A 25,325-nucleotide genomic window follows, 5' to 3' on the forward strand; every position below is an offset into this window, starting at 1 on the left:
ATAATAGTGAAACAATAGGTTCGCTTCATTCGTCCTGTCCGATGGCTATCGTTTAGTCAAGCAAGAGTCTAACAATGATTTCTCATAGGCATGAACATGGACTCGACCACGGCGGAAGCACGTTGGAAAGGGCATCGTGTGGTATCGGGCAGGGGTTCGGTATGTTTTTAATCAACCAGGTCGGCATCGATGGAGGCAGCGAGGTGTGAACCGGTGTCGAGCTGTTTCATTATCCCGCAATACAGAGACAAACAGAATCGTAAATGAACGGCGCGGTGGGAAGGAGAAGGAGAAGGAGAAGGAAAAGAGAGGAAGTGGAAGAGGAAGAGGAAGAGGAGGTGGAAGGATGAAGGACGGTTGGAGGGATAGTCGGGGATAGTTATAGACGCATGGTAATACCGACGCGGAGGAATCGCGTCGATAATCGACCTGCGCAGGCTCGTCTGGATAGACCGTGTGGGGGCGTGCGCGACGAGAGATCGCGCCTGCCCGATGCAACCATTCGTTTCCGAGCCGCTCGTGCGAGTGGGGGGTTGCCTGGCGGGAGGGGTTGAGGAGACGGGGGAGGGTACGCGTCGCGACGTCCGGCGTCGAGCAAACGGGAGATCACGGCAGGCAGGCAGGCAGGACCTAGGAAAGGCGACGGCCGGGCGGTCGTTTTATTGATCCCGGGGCGCCGCGGCGCTACCCACCCGCGGCGGGATCGTCTGCGAGAAAATTCTTCTCGACAGGATTTTCGCGTCTGCCTTCATCCGGAAGGCTGAATCGTGAACGGGGAAAAAAGGGGCCGAGAGAGGACGAGAAGCGAGCGGGCATCGTCGCCGACAAGGGTGGAACGAAGAGGGTTCGAACGAGTCCCGACGAGCCGGTGCGCGGGGTGCCAAGACGCGTCCTCCTCGACGTGGTTATCGTCGGTTTTATCCTCGTCGGGGCCCAACGGAATTCGGTGGACGTGGTGGCGGTCGTGTCGCGAACTCGCCGAGTGAGACATCGGGGCACCTAGCAGGGACCGGTGACGCACGAGCGACGTCCAACCGCGAAGAGGATATTCCACGATATCAGCCAAGGGGGTTGGGATCGTTCCGGATCCGCTACTGTGCGGTGGTGGCATCGCGACACCGATGGACTGAGAGGAAACGCCCGGAAGAAGCTGTTGTCGAGCAGCTACAACTTCCAGGACACCCTGTTACCACGCCGATGGAGGACCTCCAAGGCGGACACGGGCCTCACTAGACCGCCCGAAGGGGCAGGCGTCCATCCCGCTCTTCTGGTGGTCGCCGTCGATCTCGGACACCGGGGTCCCTCTGCCTGTCCCCGGTCTCTTTACGGATTTCTGACAGTGCAAACCTAAAACCGGACACAGGCGCCGCGGCGCCGACATGGGCCCCGCCAGCAGCCACGAACAGATCGGCGACCAAATTGGTGACGACGATGGCCTGCAGATACACACCAAATCAACGGCCAACAACATCGTAAGTTCGCCTTTACGTACAACTTCAACCAAGAGGGCTGTTTCAGTTTCATCCGGATTTTGACCTTAGCACTTCCGGGGACGCTAGTAACATTCTTCGCGAACTATTGTTTTAACTATTTGCGGACGAGGATTTTTCGAAGTGCTAGGCATAGTTTTCTCAGAGAACTAGATTGTGTTTCAAAGACTTAAATGCTAGTCAACGTGAGCAATATATCCTGATCTTTTGTTATGTATATAATCAAATTGTGTGTCTGCAACTTCTGAAATAAGATTTCCAATCTTGATGTCGTCAATATGTTTTGATATTCGATCGTAATGGATTAATCCTTGATTAGGTGATGTTTTTAACTAGTGTACAATTGGTAACGATTAATGAAATAGCTACCGGGTTAAATAGTTTGTCAGTCACCGAGCCAAGATGAGTCCATGTCCAATTTTCAAGAGCTTTATTATGGAAGTCTGCAAAGATAGAAAGATTAATTTTCACTCGTTATAGAGTGCATAATAATACTAACCGTTTTCGAAGTTCCAATGCAACTCCGACGGTTTCTTCTTCTTCTTGCCTTCCGCTTCTCGAAGAAAGAGAATACGCAAATAGTCATAATAGATGACCATCTTGCTGCTACAACTTACATAGGTAGTCTGGACAACTATTATAACTATAGACGTTCCTGCGACCTTCTCTTCGACAAATCGCCTATAATAATCACCGAAGATATCGACTTCAGTATTAAGCAAGAATTGGATCAAACGGAAATAGTTTTATCTTGATATTTCATAAGCTCTGCTCTAGCTACTACAATTTGTCTCCGTCTATTCTTATCGATACTTACAAAGCGAAAAGATTTTTTTTAAACCTCTTGAATACGTTCTATAACACTTTCAATCCGTGCTTCAATCGCAAACAAAACGAAAACGAGGGGACTCGCCCATCTCCCTAATCTTTGGATCCGTTCTTCAAGGGTTTCCGCTTCACCGTTGGCCCTAAGAGGAATCCGAAATGATTGTACGCCGATTCCTCTCGTTTCCCCATTCAAGAACGCCTGTGGCTTCACCTCTGAACTTACGGCGCCGAACATGTCCCGGATAGGGTGCATTCATATCGCCTAGTTTCTACTTATGGTGCCGATACCATCCGCTGTTATCGAGCGGCCCCGATTTCCCGCTAGGAAACCGGAAGACAGGTATATAGAAGACCGAATTCGAGGTCGACGTATCCACGAGCCGTGCGTGGAAGGTACCGAACGCCACGGTTCACCACTCTATTTTCGTCGTAAAACAGAAACGGCGCCCCTCGAACTCTTTCCATCACGGCTGCCGGATAGTATCTTGGAGAAACAACTAGTCCTGGCGATAATTGGCCGGCTTTCAAGCGTTTTTCAAGGGTACTGCCCCCCCACTCCCCCGGCTTTCCAGGATTTTCATCAGACGAATCGAACAGTCCGGCGCGTGGCGTTCAGGTTCGCCGCACGCTGCGGTCGTCTGAATCATGCTTCCTAGCGATGCATTCTTCTTTCTGGGAAAACTATTGCTCCTCTGACATATTATATTTCTCGATTAACCTATTAGCTGTATAGCTTGGCTTAACTATCGCAAAAATGTCTGCATGTGTTCTCGACTTTTGTTATCTACGAAGCATACATTTTCACGATCAGATTCTGCTTTTCTTCAAAGAAAATGCCGGCTGTTAGAAATCACTGGATCAGATGATCTTATTAAGTAAGAAATCTCCGTTTGCTGATAAACAGTTTCATAACTCAATAAAACGTGCAGATACGCGAGTCACATTTATATCAACAGATTTTCAGGCATCCATTAATAAATAGACGGATAACAATGTACAACATTAATTTACTTTATGCTGCCGTATCCTAACAAAACTTGATGATCACCACGCATAAAAATGACGATAACATTCACACCGGTTCATTGTTAACGAAGACCAATGACGTTCGAGGGCGTCCGATACCCGCGTCCCGCCCCACGTGTTCTCCAATCGCTCGAGATGTTTTAGGAACAATAACCGTCGGCCCTTCGTCAACACACGTTCGAGACCACCGTGCTGGTAGATCATCATCCGCTTAGCGATATCTTACGCGGGCTTGTAGTATCGTAAACCGCGAGCTGTTAGAACTTTGTACCTATCGATAGATCGTTTTTGTTCGGTGGTGTCTGTGCGGCTTCTCGTGTGACTAATGCCTGCGTGGAAATCTGTAGCGGAAGGAAGACGGCTAGTCTCTGGTAGCACGCGTCGCGGGGAAAACAAAGAGAGATAGAGACGGAAGAGAGAGAGATCGAGCTAAACGCCGCGGTGTAGAGAGAGAGAGAGGGAGGAGAACAAAGAGGGAGTCCGACTATAAAGCAAAATGAGACGATAGGACATACGGGAGAAGACTCGCCAAGGGAAATGGAGTGAGATGGAGATTCCATAGAGTGGGGAATCGGATGGACGTCGGAGTCCGCGACGCGATAAGTCAGCCGGTGGTTCAGCAGCGCGCATTTTCATATCGCTCGTTCTTCCGTGCCGTCGCTGGACGCTGTCCACTCAGGTGGCGCGAGTCCCCATCTCGCTTTCACCCTCTCATTCGGTCGCACGTTCACCGACAGGGTGAATACCATCATCTTCATTCAGATCCGACGTCGCCATCCGCCTCGGTCGCGCCATGTCGCCTAAGAACAAGGTATGTGCTTATACTCTTTTTATCTTCTTCTATCGCCGTCGAACCCTTCGACGTTCCTCCTTGGAAACGCGAACCCTCTTCGTGAATGAATTTCAGCCCATACGGCTGCCATCGTCGTCTTTCCTAATAGCTCGAAGTTAACGTTCGATAGGGCGTCGATAATGTGATAGGCGATTCGCGGAGAACAGCCTTCGATTCGTACGAACACTTCAGGATATATCGTTCTTCCACATCTCCGTTGTAGTCCGCGACGTGTCTGTCGGGTTACGTGCACTATCGTCTTCGTTCAGATAGTCGAACGTTGCTATCACGTCCTGTTGCCCCAGAATAAGATGTCGTGCGTGCAGTATTTTCCTTTTATTGTCGTTCGATTGTAGTTCACTTCTCGAAAGAGCTGGGGACTCTATTCCATCGAGCGTCGATAGTCAGCCAAGTCATCGAGAGTAAGGCTCAACTCGCAGCAACACCCAGTTGATATCGTTCTTCGACGTCTCCAACGTGTCCCGCAACATCTGTCGCGACAGTCTGCCGCGATTCGCAAGTTTCTCGTCCGATAAACACGCGATCCGGTGAAGTTCCGCGCGGAGAAACGATGCAGTCCGTTGATCTGGGTACATTCGGTGCACAGAAGGAATTATTGAATAAAGTGCAGCTTAAACTCCAGTTTTCGCGATATTCGTTGTTACAATTGAACTGCGGATTTTGTGTATTTATGCGTTAATTTACTTACGGAACAGTGAAAACACTGGAAGAATCAACGAACGCTGTTACGTTACTCTCAATTTATTGTCTTCTAATTGATGCAAATAATTTTTATTTTGCATACAGAGCCACATTCTAGTTAATCATCTATGATTTTCAGTCGTCTACCGGTTACTCAATGACTGAAATATGGCAAGATTGCGCCATTTTCCAATCTGCTCGATCGAACACTGTTTTTCCGGCCAATGGTCTTTGCGACGAGCAAAACAAATGATGATCCAAACGAGCTATTATTACATTTATCTATCCCGTAGCTGTTAAATGCCACGCAATGGTTATAATGTTTACAAGAAGCGTTTTCAAAAGTATGTTTAATATCGTCACCCCGTTAAAATGTAACTTCGAATTAACTATCTCACTCTCTCTCTCTAAAAAAAATACAATACTCTCAAGACTTCGTCTGAACAATCGAGAGTTTCCCTAATCAAATTCAGAACGATCATCATGCACGATGCCCACCGATCGCCATCGCCATTGACCCCCGCGAACCGGCTGAATTCGAAGGGAAAAAAGAAACGCTGCGGAACAGCTGCTACCACGTGGTTCACAGCCGCGAGCCAGACGACAGTTTCGCGTTGGGAGTCGAGTTTGCACATAATTAGACCGGTATCGACGGCAAAACGGCGGCAGCCGATTAGTGGGCGTGTTTTTCCACGGATCCGTTGTGTTCGAGCGAGCGTGATTTTTTGCGTCTCGTGATCAAAAATTCCGTCAACGGCGCGTCCATGTCGTTCGCGGATCCTCATGTGACGCGGGGATGCCGGCTAACGCGGAATCTCAAGGTAAATAAGAAAACGCGCGATACGATCGGATTAATCGCGAGACGCGCGAGTGAAAGTGGCCTACGTGTTGCCGGGCCGACGGAGCAGCTGATAATGCGATGCTCCGCGCCCGGCACCCGATGATATTGGCCCATTGACGCCCAGTTTTACGCGTTCGTCCCCATTCTTAAAAGTCGCTAACCCTCTGCTCTAATCAGAAATTCATAGCTTAAAACTGTATAGCGCCTTGAAGCAGAAAATAGCCGAATCTTCACTCTGTAAAATTCGGTTGATTCAAAGAATCTTAAATGATCGGAGACACCGAGGACTGAGCCACTCAGGTGCCAGAAAGGTCGGCGATTAGATTGTGGATCTGTGTGATTTCTACCGATGACGGTTCTAGTAGATTGAAAATGTAATAAATAGTCTTACATTATTGCGATGTTTGTACTGTTCTTGCGTCTCGGTTGTTCAATTTTATCATAGATACATAAGATCTGCATTTTAGTGATGTTACAAAACTAGACCGCTGTAACAAGAAGGCGCTATAAATCTATGATCAACTAGAACTTGTTACAATAAGTACGTTGTAAATATTGCAGCTACTTTCTAATCATTACCATATAATGAATTGAGTGTATCATTAGTATGTTGCTACATATTTCTAAAACACCGTGTTTCTTGCGTAGAGCTTGCATAGAACTCTTTACGCCGAGCGAAAGACCATATTTTTGGAAATACAGTAGAATGTAAAACGGAAATGATATAAAACGTGGTGCCGTCTCCTTCGAAACGCGTGTCCCCTACAATTACAATACAGACATTGTAAATATCTGTCAAATCAAGTTTAAGTAAATGTTCTGTTTCTCTAAGTGGAGCAAGTACGAATAACAATATCGAGAAATATCCAAAGAACGGAGATCGTTCCGGCTCGTGAAACCGCTCCGACCTGCGCAGATTACGCTGGGGATTTTCGTGGTTTCGATCCCGCAGATGAAAATTCATGTTCTTCTCACGAAATGTGCAGTGACACGTTCGATCAAGGAATCCTGGAGCGGCGTATTATATCGTCTGGTACCATGGTTCTTGCGCCGCCGTATCACGTGCCAGTTTTACAATGGATTCGTACCGAGGCCCCGGATTAAGATGTACTTTATTACGCGCGAGCACACGCCTTATCTTTTGAGTGTTTGTTGAATTCGTTATCGTTCTGTATCGATGCGAGGTATTTCTCTTATCCCGCGGGCTAGTCGGTCAGTCGAAGTTAAAGCGCGCAAACAACGACGTTCTACGTGTTTTCTTACAATTACCTATTTTCGGGGGGCCATCTCACTCTCCCTCTCTCTCTCTCCCTCTTCGTCTTGTTTGTTCTATAGAAATGACGCAAGCCAATTGCTGGCCTCGACATATTCGGGTGGACCCGTCTTTCCAACGAACGACGCTTAATTGACCGGGATCGATGAACCTGGCCACGATCGTTCCTCGACGATAATGCTAAAACAAATACTCGATTAATCATTCACGATTGGCCATCGGTAAATTTTCATAATTCCCTCGGACCGATCGAGCCCGATTAGCCCCTATCCCAGCTCCGCGGTCGCCGTTTAATCCTCGATTTCTGCGTTATCGCTTCGACGTTGCAATTCCAGCTTGCCTCGAGTCGCCGAAATGAATTTCGAAATTTCGTTCGACTGCCTTGTCGAGCATGGTAAACTCATTAAGCCGAAGAAACAAAGTTTTACAGCCGCGACGATTAGAACTTCCTTCTCGTTAACAACTTCCTAGAAGAAGGAAACGAATATTGCATGTCTGCGTTTAATCGAAGTTCCGTTTCTATTTCATTCGTTGCGGGTGCCGATTCGTGGGAATAGTAACCGATGTGTTCTGCTAGTTCTGCCATCCGAAGAAGTTCGCCACGGAGTCTCGATCGGGAAGCGTTGTAGGCCTTTATCGTTGTATCTCTCTGTTGAAGTGCGCACTCGAACGTCCGAGAGGGGCTCGCTTCGAAAAAATGGGTTAAGTATCGCGGATGGAAGAAATATGGCGTCGCACGACGCGACGGGACAAAATTTGATCGAGCTTCGGATAAGTGGACACGTTTCGTTCGCCGAGACGGTCTCGACCGGATATTGGGAGCGCGTCTCGCAACAGTTGTGCCCGGCGAAGAAAACGCGTCGGCCGGTATCGGCAAAGATAATTCATCGAGGTTGCTATGATAATCGCGGCGCGTGCACGCAAAAGTGAATAACGATTTGTGATTCATCGAAAACTGGCAGGGAACGTTGCTCTTCCTTTCTGTGCATCGTTGCCGTTTATCGCGTGCCGGCTTAGTATCTCTCGCGGTCCTAAGCAAACTGGGACAGCGCCGACGAGAGGCTAGCCTCCGCTTCGTCGTAAACAATGGCCCCGCTGCGATTCAGGAAAATATCGCCGCGGCGGATCGTTTGTGTTTTCTGAGTCATTCCAATGCGTCGCTGCCCGCTGACGTTTCCGCCAAGACGAGAACCAGATGCTCGATTATTGTACGCTAGCGAAACCCGAAAGAGAACGCTGCGACCAGCGGCCATTATGGTTCCCGTTCGCTCGTCGAAAACTGTGATCACTCAGTGATCATTTGCCCCCGAAAGGTTACATATTCATTGGCACGGTTTTTCTAATTTTTTAACATCGAGATCTTGGCAGCGGATGCTTGCTGTGGGTACATAGTCTAGCAAAGTTTCGTGTTATTCAGCTCTTTGGAATGCTTAACTCGGACCTCCTAATTTTCTTTCATATTGATTTTCCACAAATAACCTTGCCGATACCAAACAGAAGGCTTAAACAAATATATTAGACAATTAAATTCCTGCATTGCTGTCGTTCACTTCAACCTGTTTTATCATTGCATCTTCTACACGCTTGACAGTCTACGTAAATTAACTCAATGACATAATCCTCGCTAAAATCATGTTAAGACTCATGCTACGACAACAACACCGATCTTTGGATATAAAGTTGATTTACAATTTTCGGTATTTTAACATTAATAGTATTTTACTCTCTGAATGTATTTTACTATTAATAATATTTTACTATTAGAATGTCTTTTACTATCAATAGCATTTTACTACAAGAACGTATTTTACTATTACTGTCAAACCGTGAATACACAAATGTCAAATACAAAATTTCTTCAGCCGTTAATAATTTTAATAAATTGACTGTAATATGTCGATATCCTTAATTATTATTTCGAATTTCACTTACTCATTTTTGTCATAAGTGCATAACAATCGCGATCGATTTATTATAAGAAAAATAGTTTCTTTTCTTCCTTGAACTTCAAAGCTCGATGGACTTCAATATTTACATATATATGCAACACACATTCCATATGGAAATTGATAATACAATTGATTACTGGTATCGAGTAATGATAACCATTGCAAAATTCAAAATACACATATTCAAGGTGTCACAAAAATTTTACGGAAAAATTGAGTAAATCTGGAAACTCATTTCACTAACAAACCAGTGCAATGATTTACAGTTACTTAACCCTAAGTGGATTACCGAGCTACTTTAAACTAATAATTGTTGAATGTGTGTTGATGTAACTGTTCGAAGGCTTAGGTAATCCTCTGTCTCGTGTTTCCAATGCAGCAGAGCAAAATCGATTACCATCTACCAACTCTGCGGGAATTAACATAAAATAAAACTGGTTGTCGGGAATTCCGTTTCGAAAGCTTGTTTACTCTTCCACACTTGTAAATTTTGGTGACAGCTAATTTTTTAACGATCCACGAGTAAAATACTTTGTTTTTCTCTAATTTTGTGGTTGCTGAGCATGTTCCGTCTTCAATTTGATGTACAGAAAGATTATAATAAAAGTTACGGTAGAAATCCACGTGGAGTGGAATATCATTTGAGACAAAAACTAAAGAGAATGCATCGTAAGACGCACACGAATCCGAGATATCACTTGAACAATGTTTCCTTGTTCTGCGATGGAGAGACCATCGCAGCCAGAGCAGCAGCAGCAGTAACAGCAGCAGCAGCGTTTCGTCAATTACTGCGAATTGACTCAGTTCAGAGTATATACCGTTCCGTGGCTCGGCCGTTAATTTTTCCGCGGCCGATGAGAAGCAGATGGTGTTTTCATTGCGCTCGTGCCTTCAGCTCTAATTGTCGCTGGTTATTATCTAATTAATTCATAAGCGTCGTCCGACACAAGAGCATCGTGGAACAAGCGCGTCGCAGCACAACAGTGCTCGCGTGCTCACGAGTGCTACCAGTTTTGCAGTGGTACCAGTCTCGAGCGTGCTATATCTCTTCTCCTACGATCGTCGTCGTCGTCGTCTTTATTATCTATTCTCGTGTGCAGATCTCTTCCGAGAGTGTTTCCGCTGTGCGTGCTCGCCTTCGAGATCGTCCTCAAAATGTTTTCCTGCCATTCGGTCTTCCGGCAACCTCCGCATCGATCCACAGAGGTCGGACAAAATCGTGGAAACACCTCGCGCACTTAGAACATTCCATGTTAGTGCTCTACGTCCTTGCTGGTTCATATTTTCTCCTCTTTTGAGTCTGCAAACCATTCGGATTTTCTGCGTGCAAGATATTTTCGTTAGCAAAAAAAACGATTGCAAATGCAATTATAAAAATCATGAAAATATAATAATTAATATATTTGTTTCCCAGTAATAATTGAAGAGAGGTCTTCATCGTTAGAAATATTGGAGAGTTCTTAATATTCTTGAATTCTCCTGTAATTTTCCCGTGTAGAGTTTATTATTTCACGCTCGTCCGATACATACGCAATACAGTCTTCCTTCTCAACTCAGAATCACGATTTTTGAATTGTAATTACGAGAATAATGCAAAGCCGCTCCTCAGCCAATTACGAATGCAATATGGCGATATAAAACGCTTATGTCGCTCTTACCTATGAAAATGACTCTGTGTTGTATTCTATAAATGCGTCTTAGCATAAATTGTGCCCTGCCACGTTGAACGGTCGTTGTCCTTCTCGTTCATAAAGTTCATTGACAATGCCTAACGATGCTCTAAATCAGTTTCGCGTCACATTTTGCAAACCCAAGACACGGGTAACAGTGTTTCCATAATTCTGCCCGACCAGTGCACCAGCAACGCTGCAGATCGCCGTCGATTCTCGTTGTACGATGACTATCGATTAAGCCGTACGGTTCCGTGTACCCTCCAATCTTGATAATACGATATTTCGGTAAGTTCGCGTGCAAGATCGATTTCATGTCGGTGGAAACTACGGGCCTCCCGGTTATATTATCGCGTCGGTCGTCGGTCATGGCAGGATATAGCCGATTTCTGGTACACGGATACCCGTCCCTTGTTTCGTATTCGACCGTTCGATCTTGAACGTGACATCCTCGCAGCCAGCTGATAATACCGTCGTTGTGGGAACTGTCACTTTCATCGGTGAAGTACGACCGGTGCCAGCAAATATTTGCACGGTGAGGTAACGTTTCGAAACGGTTTGCTCTAAAAATTGCATAAACTGGTCTGTCTGTGCGGTCTCGAGGTGGGCTCGTCTCCTCTTCTATCCACGTTCGATATCGCTCTAGAGGCGGTCTAACAGGCGATTAACAGCGGCTAACATCGACTATGGCTTGCGCCGAAATATTCACCGTAAGTTTACTGCTGCTGGTTCGTTACAGTTTGCTTTTAGAAAGAATACAAGCTGGAGTACGCTCCTGATCGTATTGGCTGTCCGTGCTCCACTACGTTGCAAATCCGATTGGAGTGGGGTGGGCAGCTACTGTGACTGCGTCTTCTTACGAAGAACAGAGTAAATGACACGACGACCCGAGCTACTGTGCCGGTCAAACGTGAATCATATCCCAATGACATTGATTCGTGTCCCGTAAACACCTTCGGTGACTCGAAAAGGATAACACGGCCTCTGATATCCGCTGAGACCGGATAGGGGCTCATTACGAGCCTCGAAATGCGTCAAACTGATAAACTACGATTTATCGCTCGAGGTACATTGAAAAGTAAGAGCTTTTTAATCAGGCTTCAAACGATCTGTATACGAGTCCATTTTGACCTGGGCCCGCCTCTATTTTGCAATTGTTGGAACAATAATTAGTGAAAGATTCACGGTTGTACATGAGCAGATTATTAGGCATAGTATACATAAATGTAAGTGTTTTGTGGAGTAAATCACTTCAAATCATATTCACATTTAGCTTTTAAATGGACTATTAAGTCTTCGTAGCTCTATCCATCTTTAAATCAATAATTAATTAATGTAAATATAAGTCATTCGTACAAACTTTAATCATTTTAATAAGTTAAGAATATTATATTAATATTTCTATATTCTTACAATCTGTCTACTGTTTTAAAATTCTCTCACTCAGTCTAGATATAATTATTTAAAGATTCAAGTACTCCGTACCATCTCAAAATATTTCTAATATTACACGGTAAAGCTTATTTTAATTTACCAGTTCAGCAAAAATCAATATAGTAGCCCAGACAATTCAGAATGAAGAAATTGTATGGTCTGTACGGCCCTGGTCAAGGATCCGCCAGTTCGATAAACATGGCGGTGTTTACAGTGTCAAATTCTTTTATGATCCGTCATTTTGCTGCACTCGATGACCATTTTCGAAATAATATGGTCAACTCATTCGATAGATGGAAACGGCCGACGAGAAGGTCTTTGGCATCGCATGGAACGCAATGTCACGGAGCTATTTATTTTTGTACTCCTTTGTCTACAAAGCCCGAATTCGATTTTTCGAAATGTTTGAAACGTCCGGTGCACTCTCGTTCATCGTCTCACGTTTCGATTACCAATAAATCTTGTCGCAATATTACGTATAGCACTTAGTTGTTTATCGTTCGACTCGCGCGATTAGTGCAATTTTTTTGTTGGAGACACGCTTGGTCTAATCTCTAGCCACGTGCGCCATCGCTTTTTCTACTATACGTGTGAGATAATTGCAAGATATCGATTTTTACCGTTCCAATTGATCGAGGTTCATTCTTGAAGTCTCTTTAACGCTTTACAAACGACACATTTAATATTTCAAGAATAATGTTTACTATTCCAAGGACAATAGAACTCGTACTATTTTTATTCTTTGATATATAACAATAAGTTGATCGTACGTAAGCTGGATTTTCCGTTCAAGCTGTTCAGAAAACTTACTGCAAAAGAAACCGTTACTAAACTCCGCATTCTTCCTCCTTCAACTGTTTTAAATCGAGTCTACCTATTTTGAAAACATGGCCCACGATGCCTGAACAGGAAGTCACGTGACATAGGCGCAGCACTTCCTCTATTCATTGAATTTGAACAAGTAAATTATAGCATGGTTAGATAAATACATAATTATACAATGAAATAGCAACAAATAGCAAAAATTCCAAATTGAGATTCTCATACTTTCGAACGGTCTCAAATGTTGACGATTCGAATCGCCAGACCGGAGGGGGAGAAAGGGCCGAACCAGAGTTCTGCGACAGCCGGCGATCGTTTCTAATTCGTCGGATTGTTTACATCATGATTTGAGCTTCTTAACACCTCACAGCGTTCGTTTACGTAACCCGTTCATATCGTGCACTAATCATTGCAATGGGATCGCATGGTATCGAGAGGCCACGGTGCATGCTCCACGGAACTTTCGAAACGGTCGTTAACTGCGAGAGATCGATAACGTCGCCGCTCTCTGGCCGTTCGTGCACGTTCGATTTTCACCTGTGCCTTCCGTCGGAAGAATGCGCGTGAAAAGTCATCGCTGTCGTAGTTGTAAAATCCAAGGTGTCGATCGTCGCCATGAACGACGACGGAGCCGTATCTTGTCGTCTGGGTGTCGCGCCACGTAATTGTGACAGGGTGGGGACGCGTGTGCGACGCCTCGCATTTATAGGTTAACTTTTCGCGCACAGGCGATCAGTGCCGCTTCAACGAGGGCTCCGCGCTCTCTCGTTGGGTGAAGCTCCTCTTTTGTTCGTCGAGAGGTTAAAATCCTTGTCGAGAGGCCAGACAGGGGCTCGGTCCTTTCTGTGCTGTCGAATTTCACCTAGAAACCGAGCGTGATTTAACCAGCGAAATACAATACACGGAGACGAAAAGCGTGCGCGTGCTCTCTCGCTCGCCTCACGTTCGCCCGTCAACCGTCAAATCAGTGTTATTGACAGAAACACGGCACGCCGTGCAACGAGTAATCGCTCGGACACACGATGACAGAGGAAAGGACGTTGCACGCGTAACGCCTGAACAAAGTTACTTTGTTCGCGGACGTTCGTGGAGGATCGCTGTAACGCAAACTGTATTCGCATATAAATAGAATATCCGCGCAGTGGTACGCAGGAAACCGAAGCTTATACGCTTGTGTGCACGATCGCAGCATCGGCCCCCCAGTCTCTTTGTCGGCGAAGTTGTCATGACAATTCGCGCGTGCCGTATTGTTTCCCGTGGTGCGCAGTGTCGCTTCGTCCGAGTACGTCCGAGCACGTCCTATCCGACTGGATCTCGTCGTAGACCTGATTTGGAACGCGCGCCGTGTGTGTGCAAACTATAATATCCGCGTAACGTAACGATAGAAACCGTGATCTCGCAGTGGTGTGCGCCCGTGTAAGAACGTAGTGACGCGTGACATTTGTTCGCCGTTCCATTTACGAGAACCTGTTGTTTCGTTGTCTCACTGTAAATCGTCAGACGATTCGCGCGATGCGAGCACGTTAGAACCTGTCACGGGGCGCGCGAGTTCAAGAGAGGACATGGCAGCGGATTTCGATGACTGAGATACTGTTTCCACTTCCTGGCAATATCGCACAGGGGCAGTTTAAGGTGCGCTCGTGCGACGAACGGTAGCGTAGGAAACGTTACGGGATAAAGTAACGTGGAGGAAGATCGCACGTAGCGGCGCGCAGCTGCGCGCACTTCAACGAAAATAGAACTCTCTGCACGGTTGTGTGTTGGAGGCCGACGCACGTCGTGAACGAGCGCGAGGAGTGTGACATTAAGGCGATCGTAGAATGTCGCGCGTGTCGCTCAACAAGTCGCAGTACAGCGGGTACGGCTCGCGTCGCGTGCGGAAGATCAGCACGGTACGTTACGAAGTTTCGTGTTTATTTGGTAACCGCGTGGCTCTGCCCGTACATGCTTGCCTGCATGCCTGCTTGCATATAACGTGCGTGCGCGTCGCGCGTACCGTACGCGCCCCTCGACTTTCATCCTCCGGTGATCTCATTCGCTTGGCCGCGTCACGTGACTCAGCCTTGACAGTCGGGGCGTAATTTACACTTTCGTAGGAGTCGCAGCCGATCTACGAAACGGGCACAGGAGTCGCACGCCGTGTGCACGCATGTTTAAGTCTCTCTCTCTCTCTCTCTCTCTCTCTCTCTCTCTCTCTCTCTCTCTCTCTCTCTCTCTCTCTCTCTCTCTCTCTCTCTCTCTCTCTCTCTCTCTCTCTCTCTCTCTCTCTCTCTCTCTCTCTCTCTCTCTCTCTCTCTGCCTATATTCATCTCGGTTTCTTGCTCGATCTCCTCCTTTGTCTCTTTCGATCTATCCCCCTCTTTCTCTCGCTCTCCCAGTAGCAGTACACATCGTGCAACACTGCGTCACCTTTGTTCGCGATTTGCATCGGTCGCGAATACGACGCCGACCGTCACGGAAAACAAGGTCGAAAACAATACATCTGGTCGAGGTTCTTTCGCCTTCACGTTAGGTGGCGCACACCTTACCGATTCTAATGACAGCGGATCAGCTGATCGCGTTGACCTTCCTACCATTCGGCCAAGTCACTGTCGGCCAGGATATTCAAATACACAGAGTGATTCACTTTTAACCTGTTTACCGGGAGCTCGTTTCCCAAAAGTGACGGACGAGTTCGCTCGTCAGGCTCGTTGTGAATGCAAGTATGTCATCATTTGTGTCTGATTTAACATCGTAGACGAAAGTAGAACCTCCTTGATTAATAAACGAATGGTTTAACCCCTCCGCTGGCATGTAGGAGATGTCTCGCATTGCAAAATCATTCGTGACGAGATATCTCGCCGTATCGTCTGAACAATTTTGCGATGCGATTTTACGAACAAGGGTAATAAATAAGAAAAAAAGTTTCGCTTTCACTCTGTATGAAATAAATCAGAACATGGAGTTGAACATAACGCGACATAACAATTTTTACAGAATTACTTCGATCGTGTGTGTAATTTATTTTCTATACCATGAAACTCAGTGTTTTATAGGATAACACTGCCGATGTTCGCTTTGGGATATATTTAGACTAAAGCCTAAATAGTATCTTTCTACGGGATTTCTTTCCTCTACTACTACTTTTATCCGTCGTGGAAATGTTTTCTTTTTTCATCTTCATACTTTGCGACTCAAAAGACAACTACAACCATAAAGAAGTGTAAATGCATGCACTTTTACAATGTTATATTTACAATTTAAAAACAGAAACACTTCACGATTAGTTTTTGCCTACTACACAATTTACATTCTTTCGATTTTACTGCTAGAGTCAGCGAGTCTGGATTCCGTCAATAAAAGTGAAAAACATCGTAAAACGGCGATAATGAAAAACGAATATGTTGGTTTTTAGTACGCGTACGTGATCTACAAAATTTGGGGATCTATTAATTAGTAGTTCGTGTTAGAAGAGCATTTTGTTAATGACGAGTTAATTCGTCATTTCTCGTTAGCAGTTTAAATAGTCGAATTGTAGCACAATACTATATGAAGGGAATTGAGGGCGAAAGGTGTTTTATGTATACCGTGACTTGACTACGATTGTTTATGAATTTAACACATGTCGATGTGTGAAATTGGATTATGTCAAACTACGATCTATGTGATCTCTACTGGATTATGTGTTTTCTATTCAAGCATAAAATGTTTAATTGCAGTACAAATTAATTTCGTTTGTCTTGCAATTAATAAAAAATATTTCTGTTTGATTGGAGGTTTTATTTCGATTGGAATCCATTTCGCACTCTGCCCACGTTATGTTTGCTAATTTGCTAATGTGTCGCCGCTTAAGGTCATTGATCGGACTCCTCCGTTAATCCGAAACGTCTGCAAATAAGCCGCGGGTCTTTCCTTTCAATGCGGTGTGTTTCGCAAACGAGGAATAAAGAGAATTATTAATTTTCTGCTGAATTTATTACAATCGATTGCTTCGGAAATTTTTCGGTTACGAAAATACGACTTAACCGTGTGGTGAATATCGTTTCCTCGTTATCAGATTCTGTGCAAAATGTTGCGCTAAATAAACGTAGCCTTAGGGAAGAGGCTAAGCCGCAATAGCCATATAATATCAGTTGCTTGCGTTTGCGTTATGAGATCATCTTATACTATGGAGTTGTTGTTCAGTCTCGTATTACGCTGGAACAAGCAACTTCCAAAACACGATTTTCCGTCGATTCACACTTTATTTCTTAATTTTATACTGTTAGAAGATTCTTGTCGTGTTTAACTGCGTAAAATATGTATATTTGTAAATTGAGGAGGAATGCATAGTTTCTCTGCTTGTGCACATATGATTTGTTAAAATGTCCAAGAATTCTTGGAAATCAATTAATTGGTTTCCTCCTAGAGAGTCCACTGATCTATGATGTGTCTGTGTGTTTATGTACTTGCATAAAAGGACACTTTTTCTTGCCTTGTTCAAGGTGAACTGCCATTACATTACTCAAGGCAAACGCAAATATCAATGCTACGAGGCAACAGTATCTGGGAAAAAAATATTTACACAAACTATTCTGTGCAGTAAATAATACTCTAATGTTGGAGGATGATAATAGACATATTTTTCTAAAAGAGAGGTTAATCTATGTTTCTCTTTTACAGACGGAAAGCGAATACTCTGTGGAAGAGCATGCAAGATTAACAAGTACTGATGGACCAGGCGATGAAACATCTCCAGACGATGAAGGGGGTTCGCTGTGTGAATACCATGACATGCCACCACCACCTGATGGTGGCTATGGCTGGGTCGTGGTATTTGCATCCTTCATGTGTAACATGATAGTGGATGGTATTGCCTATACATTTGGTGTTTTCCTGGGAGAATTTGTTAGATATTTTGATGAAGGGAAAGGCAAGACTGCATGGGTTGGTTCATTGTTATCCGGCATGTATCTTAGTGCTGGTAAGTATTTATGTTCTAAAAGCTATTCGTGGTTTCTTTCGAGTTACATAAAATGTATTAATCTTTTCCAGGACCTGTTGTCAGTGCTTTAACAAATAAATATGGCTGTAGAGCAGTATGTATGGCTGGAAGTTTTTTAGGTGCAGCGGCATTTATACTTTCAACATTTTCATCCAGTGTAAATATGCTTATGTTGACTTATGGTGTTATGGGAGGTGTGTAAACTTCGTTGAACTACAGTGTGATATGATTTATTTTAGGAATGTTTTGTCTAACCATGTTGTTTTTTTCAGGAATTGGATTTGGTCTAATATATTTACCAGCAGTAGTTTGCGTGGGCTACTATTTCGAAACCAAAAGATCTCTAGCTACAGGCATTGCTGTATGTGGATCAGGGTTTGGCACATTCGCGTTTGCACCTCTTGCAACAATGCTATTAGAAACATATAGTTGGAAAGGAGCAAACTTAATTCTTGCTGGCCTTATTTTAAACTGTGCCGTAAGTAACTTCTTAAGAAGTCAGTGGCGAATAACAATGATTGAATAATAATGATTGACAAATTGCAGGTGTTTGGTGCGTTGATGAGGCCATTAGAATATCCGAAACCATCGTCCGTCAAGCCATTGTTGCAAAGAATGGCGGAAGAAAAGAGATTCCAAATGGAGCGTGGCAGTATCGCCGGTTCCTTTTTCATGGTTCAACTGCCGGATGGATCCATGGAGAAAAGAATGAAGATGCCTATTAACGTTGATCCCGGCGTTCACTCCAGTTTCAATCTAGATCAATTAGTGCCGGGTAAGCTCAACCACGCTAATATTAACTCGATCGAACCCATCTAAGAATTGTTTCAAATAAATCGTTTCAAGATGCACATCATTCAATACTCATAATATTAAAGGAACTCCTTTAACACCAGTTCCAACGGTACCGACCCTCCCCACTATATCGGAGGTCAAAGTACAAGAGCACTCCTCCAGCGGGGCGACCAGCAATAGTGGCAGCATGGACTTGAAGACTATTTCCTCCAAGTCGAGAAGTAAAAGAAACATCGATGATACCAAAGATTCGGAAAAGTCTGAGAGCGAGTTCAAGCCAGTTATCCCTAGGAACGCTTCGCAGCCTGCTTTCACAACTCACGTTCAAGGCTTACCCAAAAATGGATCCGTGCCCTTCTTCGATAGAATCCGTAAAACCAGTACGGGTGAGAGGTACAAGCCGAGTCTCAGTGCGATTAAGAACTCCAGAACTACGTTGAGTTCGAATGGCGATATTAGAAAAAGTTTACACCTGAGACTCTCAACGAACAGTGTAATGGGCTCACGAAATAATAATGCAGAAGTGGATGTACGTTTTATTTTAGTTTTTACATGTCTTCAACAAATAGATTTTAGTCTATAATGATTTTATACTTTCGCAGGATGGCGAGAGCATTACTTTTACGACAAGCAAATCTAGTATTCCAAAGGAAAAGCCGCAGATTATTCGACCTTTGTCCAGAAAGGACATTTTTTACAGTGGAAGTGTAGTTAATTTACCAGAATATCAGAGCCAAAAATCGCTCGCAAATTACCGTCAAAGTGTGATTTCTTTATCAAAATCTGTCCGTGGTGACCTTAAAGATACCGACGTCGAGAAAGCTGCTCAGCGTAAGTAATTGATTAAGGAAAGAGTTGCAACAACCTATGAACTTTCCATAATACCGGAAAATTTTTTAGAATCATTATGTCCCTGCTTGGTATTGCCTGACTCGTTTAAAGAGGCTTTGGGTACAATGATGGACGTTTCTCTACTAAAGAATCCAGTATTTCTTTTGATCGGTATCAGCAACGTATTCGGAATGGCTGGTCTCTATGTTCCCTTCGTGTACTTAGTAGATGCTGCAGTGTTAGACGTAAGTTAAACATTACTTTCTAATCTTACGTAAAATACCAATGTTCTTGCAAATTACATTTACTATATAATTTATAGGGAATCGAAAGGAATTCAGCGTCGTTTCTACTGTCCATTATCGGTATAACAAACACTGTAGGTCGAGTAGCTTGTGGGTTCATCGCAGACTTTCCGCAAGTGGATTCTTTACTATTGAATAATATTTGTTTAATTATATCAACGATCTCGGTAGCTGCTACACCATTTTGTGAATCTTATGCGGCTTACATTGTCATGAGCATCTTCTTCGGTATAGCTATATGTGAGTATTTTCACATGTATTTTCTGAATGAATGTAGGGGTAAGGATGATAATACTATTTTGATTTTGTTACCATTTTAGCTGGATACATTTCTTTGACATCAATCATCCTGGTTGACCTGTTGGGGTTGGACAAGCTAACGAATGCATTCGGCCTTCTAATTTTATTCAGAGGAGCTGCCGCTATCATTGGTTCACCTTTAGCAGGCGCCGTTTACGACGCGACGCATAGTTACCGTATTCCATTCTTCATGGCAGGATTCTTCTTCTTTTTAAGCACTATCACCAGTTTCATGGCTCCAGCGATGAAACGGTGCACTGTGCCGCAGGTATGTATATTAACGTTTCACCTATGGAACCTCCACAATTTTCAAAGTTCTCGCAAGGTGATAAGCGAGGAGCAGTCGTGTGATCGAACGAAATGAATAATCGTTCCAGACTCCACCTCCGATGATAGATACATTGACTCCGATCGACGAAGATGTCGAGGAAGAGAATGAGGACGATATCCCCGAGATCGTGGAAACTGCGCCGTCACCGCAAGAACCACCCGAGAAAGAAATTAAGCAAATAGAGTCTGTTTTATAAGTCTGGTCCGTTTAAAGGAGAGAGAAAATCGCCTTCACCTCCGAGCCACACTGTGATAGGGCTGCTGCTTCGAGAAGGTCTGACAAAAGAAAAGAAAAGAAAGGTACTTCTTCGTTATACATTTTAACGGAATTAAGCACAAATTAATAATGAGTACTGCCCGGTGGTATTTTCTCGGCGTACTTAGAATTTTTGAAATTGTATTTGATTCATTTTTGTTTTTTATGATACTAATACGTATACATGAACATATATTATATAAGCGTAAGCGTATACAAACGGTGTAAGACAAAATACCATCGGGCGAGAAATCATTTGCCTATGTCAATAGTAGAGTGATAGATAGAAGAATTTATTAATTCAATCAGTATAAATCGATCAGTATAAAAAAATGTTGAAAAATTGGAAAAAAAGGCTTTTGCACTTGCATATCGATTAATATCGCGGGAGAAATATTAATTCTCATCATGGATATCATATGATGAATAATGAATACCCACGTGTATGTATATTTATGTGTATACACGACTCTGATTAAGGATGGTCAATCCTAACTCGACTTTCGACTGGCTCTCTTTTTCTCTCTTCTCCTGTTAGTGCTGTTAAGGACACCTGCTCGCTTATGTATTTTTTAATGTACGATTTACGTATGGAGAACAACGAAGAAGCATTTGCTATTATGCGCACGTGTCGAGTTTCGCAGCTGGGTTTTCTTACGTTTAAGCATCGGCAATCTAACTTTGTAGAGCTCTAAACGTGGCCAATGTCTTTCACGATCGACCATCCTTAATCGACAAGACTCACCCCACCTATATACACGTATATACATATGTATACATATACCGGAATACTGTTACTTAAATCTATTTTTGGTCGCAATCCAAAGATACAATTCCAATTGATTACATTCAAAGAGATATTTTTCTTGCATACACGACAAATGTATATATTATATAGGCGAAAGAGAGAGAGGGAGAAAATGAGAAAACAGATATGGTATGTGGATTAGAGTTACGTATACTTGATAGATGAATTCGCTGTTTCGCGGGAATGAATTGTAAATAAATATGTAGGCAATTGTAAAATAGTGTATAACGAATTATCGAAATCAGGCAAATAGAGAATGATTTCTGTTTACACGGAGGAGAATCCGTTTCGGCTCCCCCCCGTATTAATATATTGGTTAATGAGACAATTAACGCGATGCTAGGTAGAGACTAATTAATATATTAATAAATCAAGCTAGAAGAACGTTTATTTGATCGATGATGCGCGAAAGGAGAGATGAGAATGTCTTTCTGACATCAGCTAGTTTGTGTAAATTAATTCTTTTAGTTAATCAGAATTGACTGTCAGGAATACATAGGATGAGAGCACATTAATTAACACAAACTAATTCTCGACTAATACACGTTGCTCGATGCGTAGTTTGTGTTGTCTGTTTCATCGTTCGAGTAACTATTGCAATTAATTACCGATTATCACGAGTACGTAGAGAGAAAGAGAGGGGAGAGAGAGAGAGAGAGAGAAGAGGAGAGACCTGTGTTTGATCGTACTTAGTAATGTTTATTTACGATTACGCATACACGCCTACGATCCGTATAAATATATAAATCGTACCGATATAGATTTATATGTTTATGCGCACAAATAAACAATACATATGCATAAGCAAACGAAAAGGAGTACTTGTAAATCTTGTTAAACGGCATACGAGGTGTTGTACCTCTATGTACATTGTATATACGATAGTATCGGTAAACAGCTACAATGATCAATTGTCGATACGCAGTGTTGCAATGTAAAGGAGTTAAAAGAAACAGAAAAGAAGGAAACAAGGAGGAACCTAACCGTTGCTGTTGATAAGGGAAAAGAATACCAACAGTGCTATTATCATCGCTACTACCGCTATCACTATTACCACTACTATTACTATTACACTATATTTACTTAGTACAACTATTACGACACACTTATTTTTATTCTTAATGATCGTTGTGCAGGAGAACCGTGTTTCTTGTGGTTTTCAATCAAATATAAAGAAAAAACACGCGCATACACACACACACACACTGTGTATGCACATGCTACTCATCCGGAAGTGCGTACATGTGCACGCGTGCCGCATCGAGTCCTACAGTTACACACACTATAATATAGAGAGCATAGAGATAATTATCGACGCGCGTGTTCATGTGTGGCATTTCGCATGCGCATGTTTTTTTCATATGTATGTATGTTGGCACAGACGGGACTTTAGCTGGTGAGAATATATTACAGAGAGAGAGAGCGCGTGTGGTTCGTCATGTGTGCATAATAGTGGCATACATATGTGTATGAGGCGTTCTTACAACACACACACACATACAGGACAGAACAAAACAGATATACGCTTACGTACACACACGCGCGCACACATACACACACACAAACCCAAATACAGTCAGGTGGACCCTTTAATCCTGTGCATATGTTGAATGAAAAAGAAAACAGAAAACACGTGAAGTATATATTATATGCTATGGTACAAAGAAGGACAAATGTATTAGGTGAACGTTTATTGAAATTGAAGAGGAATTATGAATTTTTATTACTGAAACTTTGCGTTGACTTATTTATTTATTTACGCGTGTGATTTCCCCATGTTCCCACCACGTGGCACTAGCGTTCGTCAGAGAGGGGGGTCTGATCGCATGCGCCATCTCTGTCTGGCTTTCCTCGACCGCTCTTGTTCTTCTTGACCATTATTTTCGCCGCATGTAAGTCACGAGTACGCAGTAAATTATTAGCAATAAAATATTGTAATACGTCAACCAGTTTGCGTTATTGCTGCTTGGACTAATTGCTCTACGACATCGTTTCTCAAATGTTTAATGTTCATTTTGCTGATCCTACGGTTTTGGACCCATGTAGGTAACTTTAGACATTTCATTTACAAAATATGTACCTACGTACTAAACTTTATTTACTAAAATATTTTTGTTACACCTACAAGTAATACATTTAAGACACGCAACAATTCGCCTCTGTAGAAAAGTTTGCTCTTTCGTACAGTTAACAACGTTCTTTGCGCGCGCACAATATTCGAATCCCTCACGATCCATTGGTAATCTCCTTATCACCATCATTCTCAAAATTCGTTTCGATGAGAATTGTGACTAGAATCGTATTACGAGATAACGGTCAATTTCACTTGACGCATTCACAAACCGGTCACACAGAAATCCGTTTTCCTTCAAGCTACAGCTGACTGACGTTAACGTAACGTTGCATCACTCCATAAGATAGCAGAATTTTATCTTCAACGAAATAAACAACTATACAGCCACGAGTACAACACTTTCGAGTGGAATACACGATTGTCATAGATCACGCGCTCCTTGGAGAAGCTCGGTTTTCGGCGAAGGAAACACCGGTTACGAAAGCGCAAGTTCAGCCGCGATTGCATATCAAGAGTAACGGTGGCAGACGAGTTAAAGCCATGATCGCGCCAAGAAGTTCGTTACCGCCCGTAGTAACGGACTTCGGGGCTCGCTCGGAGGAAGAATTTCTGATCGTTCTCCGTGATTTTCGAAACGAACACGTGGTCGCAAGTTTTCGTGCGCCACGACTGTTCAAAACGAAAGGAACTGTCGCGCGATAGGCGCGTATTCTTGGCGCGACCTACCTTACAGTGAACTTACACTTTCGTTTAAGCGCCACCGAGCAACAGGAGGGGCGAAGCACATAGGAGGTGTCCGAGGAACGCCACCTCCGTTTCGTCGCGCGAGAATTCCGTGCGGATCGTCTCTCGTGTAAACGTATTACCGCGGCTTCCTCGTGCTTTTCCAACAGTGTGCCGGCGCCGCGTGCCCTTCGCCTATCTTTTCCCCGCCCCTTCTCTCTCTTTCTTCTCCCTTCTCCGCCTTCGTCAGCGTTCGTCTCTCCTCTCTCTTTCTGCTCCCGTCTCTTTTCCACCCGCGCTTAAAAAAAACTTCCGTTCATCTTTATGGCGCTTGCCCTCTCAGTCGTCCAGTGGTTCACTTCATCTTCGGACGACACGAACCTGCGAACGTGACACCGAGGTTTGTCGGGCGGCGATCATGACACACACGTGAGTGCAATTCGCTCCAAAAAGTATCTCGTCCGCTTCCGCTTCGTGTTTCCGCGATGGTTCTCGCCGCGGCCGAGAGATCGTGTGCCGATTATCCTTCGGTGACCAATCATCGGTAAATTGAATCCGCAGATTCCTGCAAACAATCTCTGTAAACAATGGTTATCGCGCGGGCTGATGACGGTTATTAACCGGGTGACTCTTAAACGTGGAGGACCGGATGAAACGAACGCGGAAGTGATTGATGAGGGTGTCTTTTCAACAGGGTTTATTTATTTGAGTACGATAATTTTGATACATAGTCCTGGTCCTTGCGAGGACATCTTACACTTTGCTGTGACTATATCTAATGTTTTTTTAATCTTTGAAATTATTTATGCATTTTGGCTGTACACGCTCGGTGTAAAGAGAAATCGGGGTATATACAGTCAATACTAAAGATTGATTTTTAGAACCGGAACTTGTAATAGATGCCTGCTCTAGTTCGAAATTATTTATGCATTTTGGCTGTACATGCTCAGTCTAAAGAGAAATCGAGGTATATACAGTCAATGCTAAAGATTGATTTTTGAATCCGGAACTTGTAATAGATTCTTGCTCTAGTTTCATTTGTGTACAGTACGAAAGCACTAGCCGGGAGTGAT

The 25,325-nt window shown here is 43.7% G+C and overlaps 2 protein-coding genes and 1 long non-coding RNA gene across 8 annotated transcripts in view; 2 read left to right on the plus strand and 1 right to left on the minus strand.

Moving 5' to 3' along the window:
* The first annotated feature begins 580 nt into the window (after positions 1 to 580).
* On the plus strand, positions 581 to 23,187 carry LOC117219367 (monocarboxylate transporter 9). 6 transcript variants are annotated; one of them, XM_033468480.2, is made up of 11 exons: positions 581 to 1,472; positions 17,509 to 17,809; positions 17,881 to 18,024; positions 18,103 to 18,308; positions 18,377 to 18,605; positions 18,709 to 19,154; positions 19,228 to 19,456; positions 19,526 to 19,701; positions 19,779 to 20,001; positions 20,082 to 20,329; positions 20,439 to 23,187. In XM_033468480.2, exons 1-11 carry the CDS (start codon positions 1,380 to 1,382, stop codon positions 20,586 to 20,588), a joined length of 2,445 nt encoding a protein of 814 aa, XP_033324371.1. In that variant the 5' UTR covers positions 581 to 1,379; the 3' UTR covers positions 20,589 to 23,187. The 6 variants fall into 6 exon arrangements, with proteins under 6 accessions (XP_033324371.1, XP_033324372.1, XP_033324376.1 ...); XM_033468481.2 differs by having other exon boundaries at positions 582 to 1,472; positions 18,727 to 19,154; XM_033468485.2 differs by lacking the exon at positions 581 to 1,472 and adding an exon at positions 3,893 to 4,155.
* On the minus strand, positions 9,390 to 10,940 carry LOC117219369 (uncharacterized). The gene is made up of 2 exons (XR_004490001.2): positions 10,600 to 10,940; positions 9,390 to 10,261 (listed from the first exon to the last, which is right to left on the minus strand). It is a non-coding gene; the product is annotated as an uncharacterized LOC117219369 (long non-coding RNA).
* A 154-nt stretch (positions 23,188 to 23,341) lies between the features above and the next one.
* LOC117219368 (monocarboxylate transporter 12) overlaps positions 23,342 to 25,325 on the plus strand; it is a 53,992-nt gene continuing 52,008 nt past the window's right edge. The window contains exon 1 of the mRNA XM_076518630.1: positions 23,342 to 24,681. Coding sequence (XP_076374745.1) covers positions 24,671 to 24,681 — 11 coding nt within the window. The 5' untranslated portion in view covers positions 23,342 to 24,670. The remainder of the gene's footprint in view (positions 24,682 to 25,325) is intronic.

The sequence above is a fragment of the Megalopta genalis genome, chromosome 2, assembly GCF_051020955.1.
Source record: "Megalopta genalis isolate 19385.01 chromosome 2, iyMegGena1_principal, whole genome shotgun sequence".
In the NCBI taxonomy this organism is placed as follows: domain Eukaryota; kingdom Metazoa; phylum Arthropoda; class Insecta; order Hymenoptera; family Halictidae; genus Megalopta; species Megalopta genalis.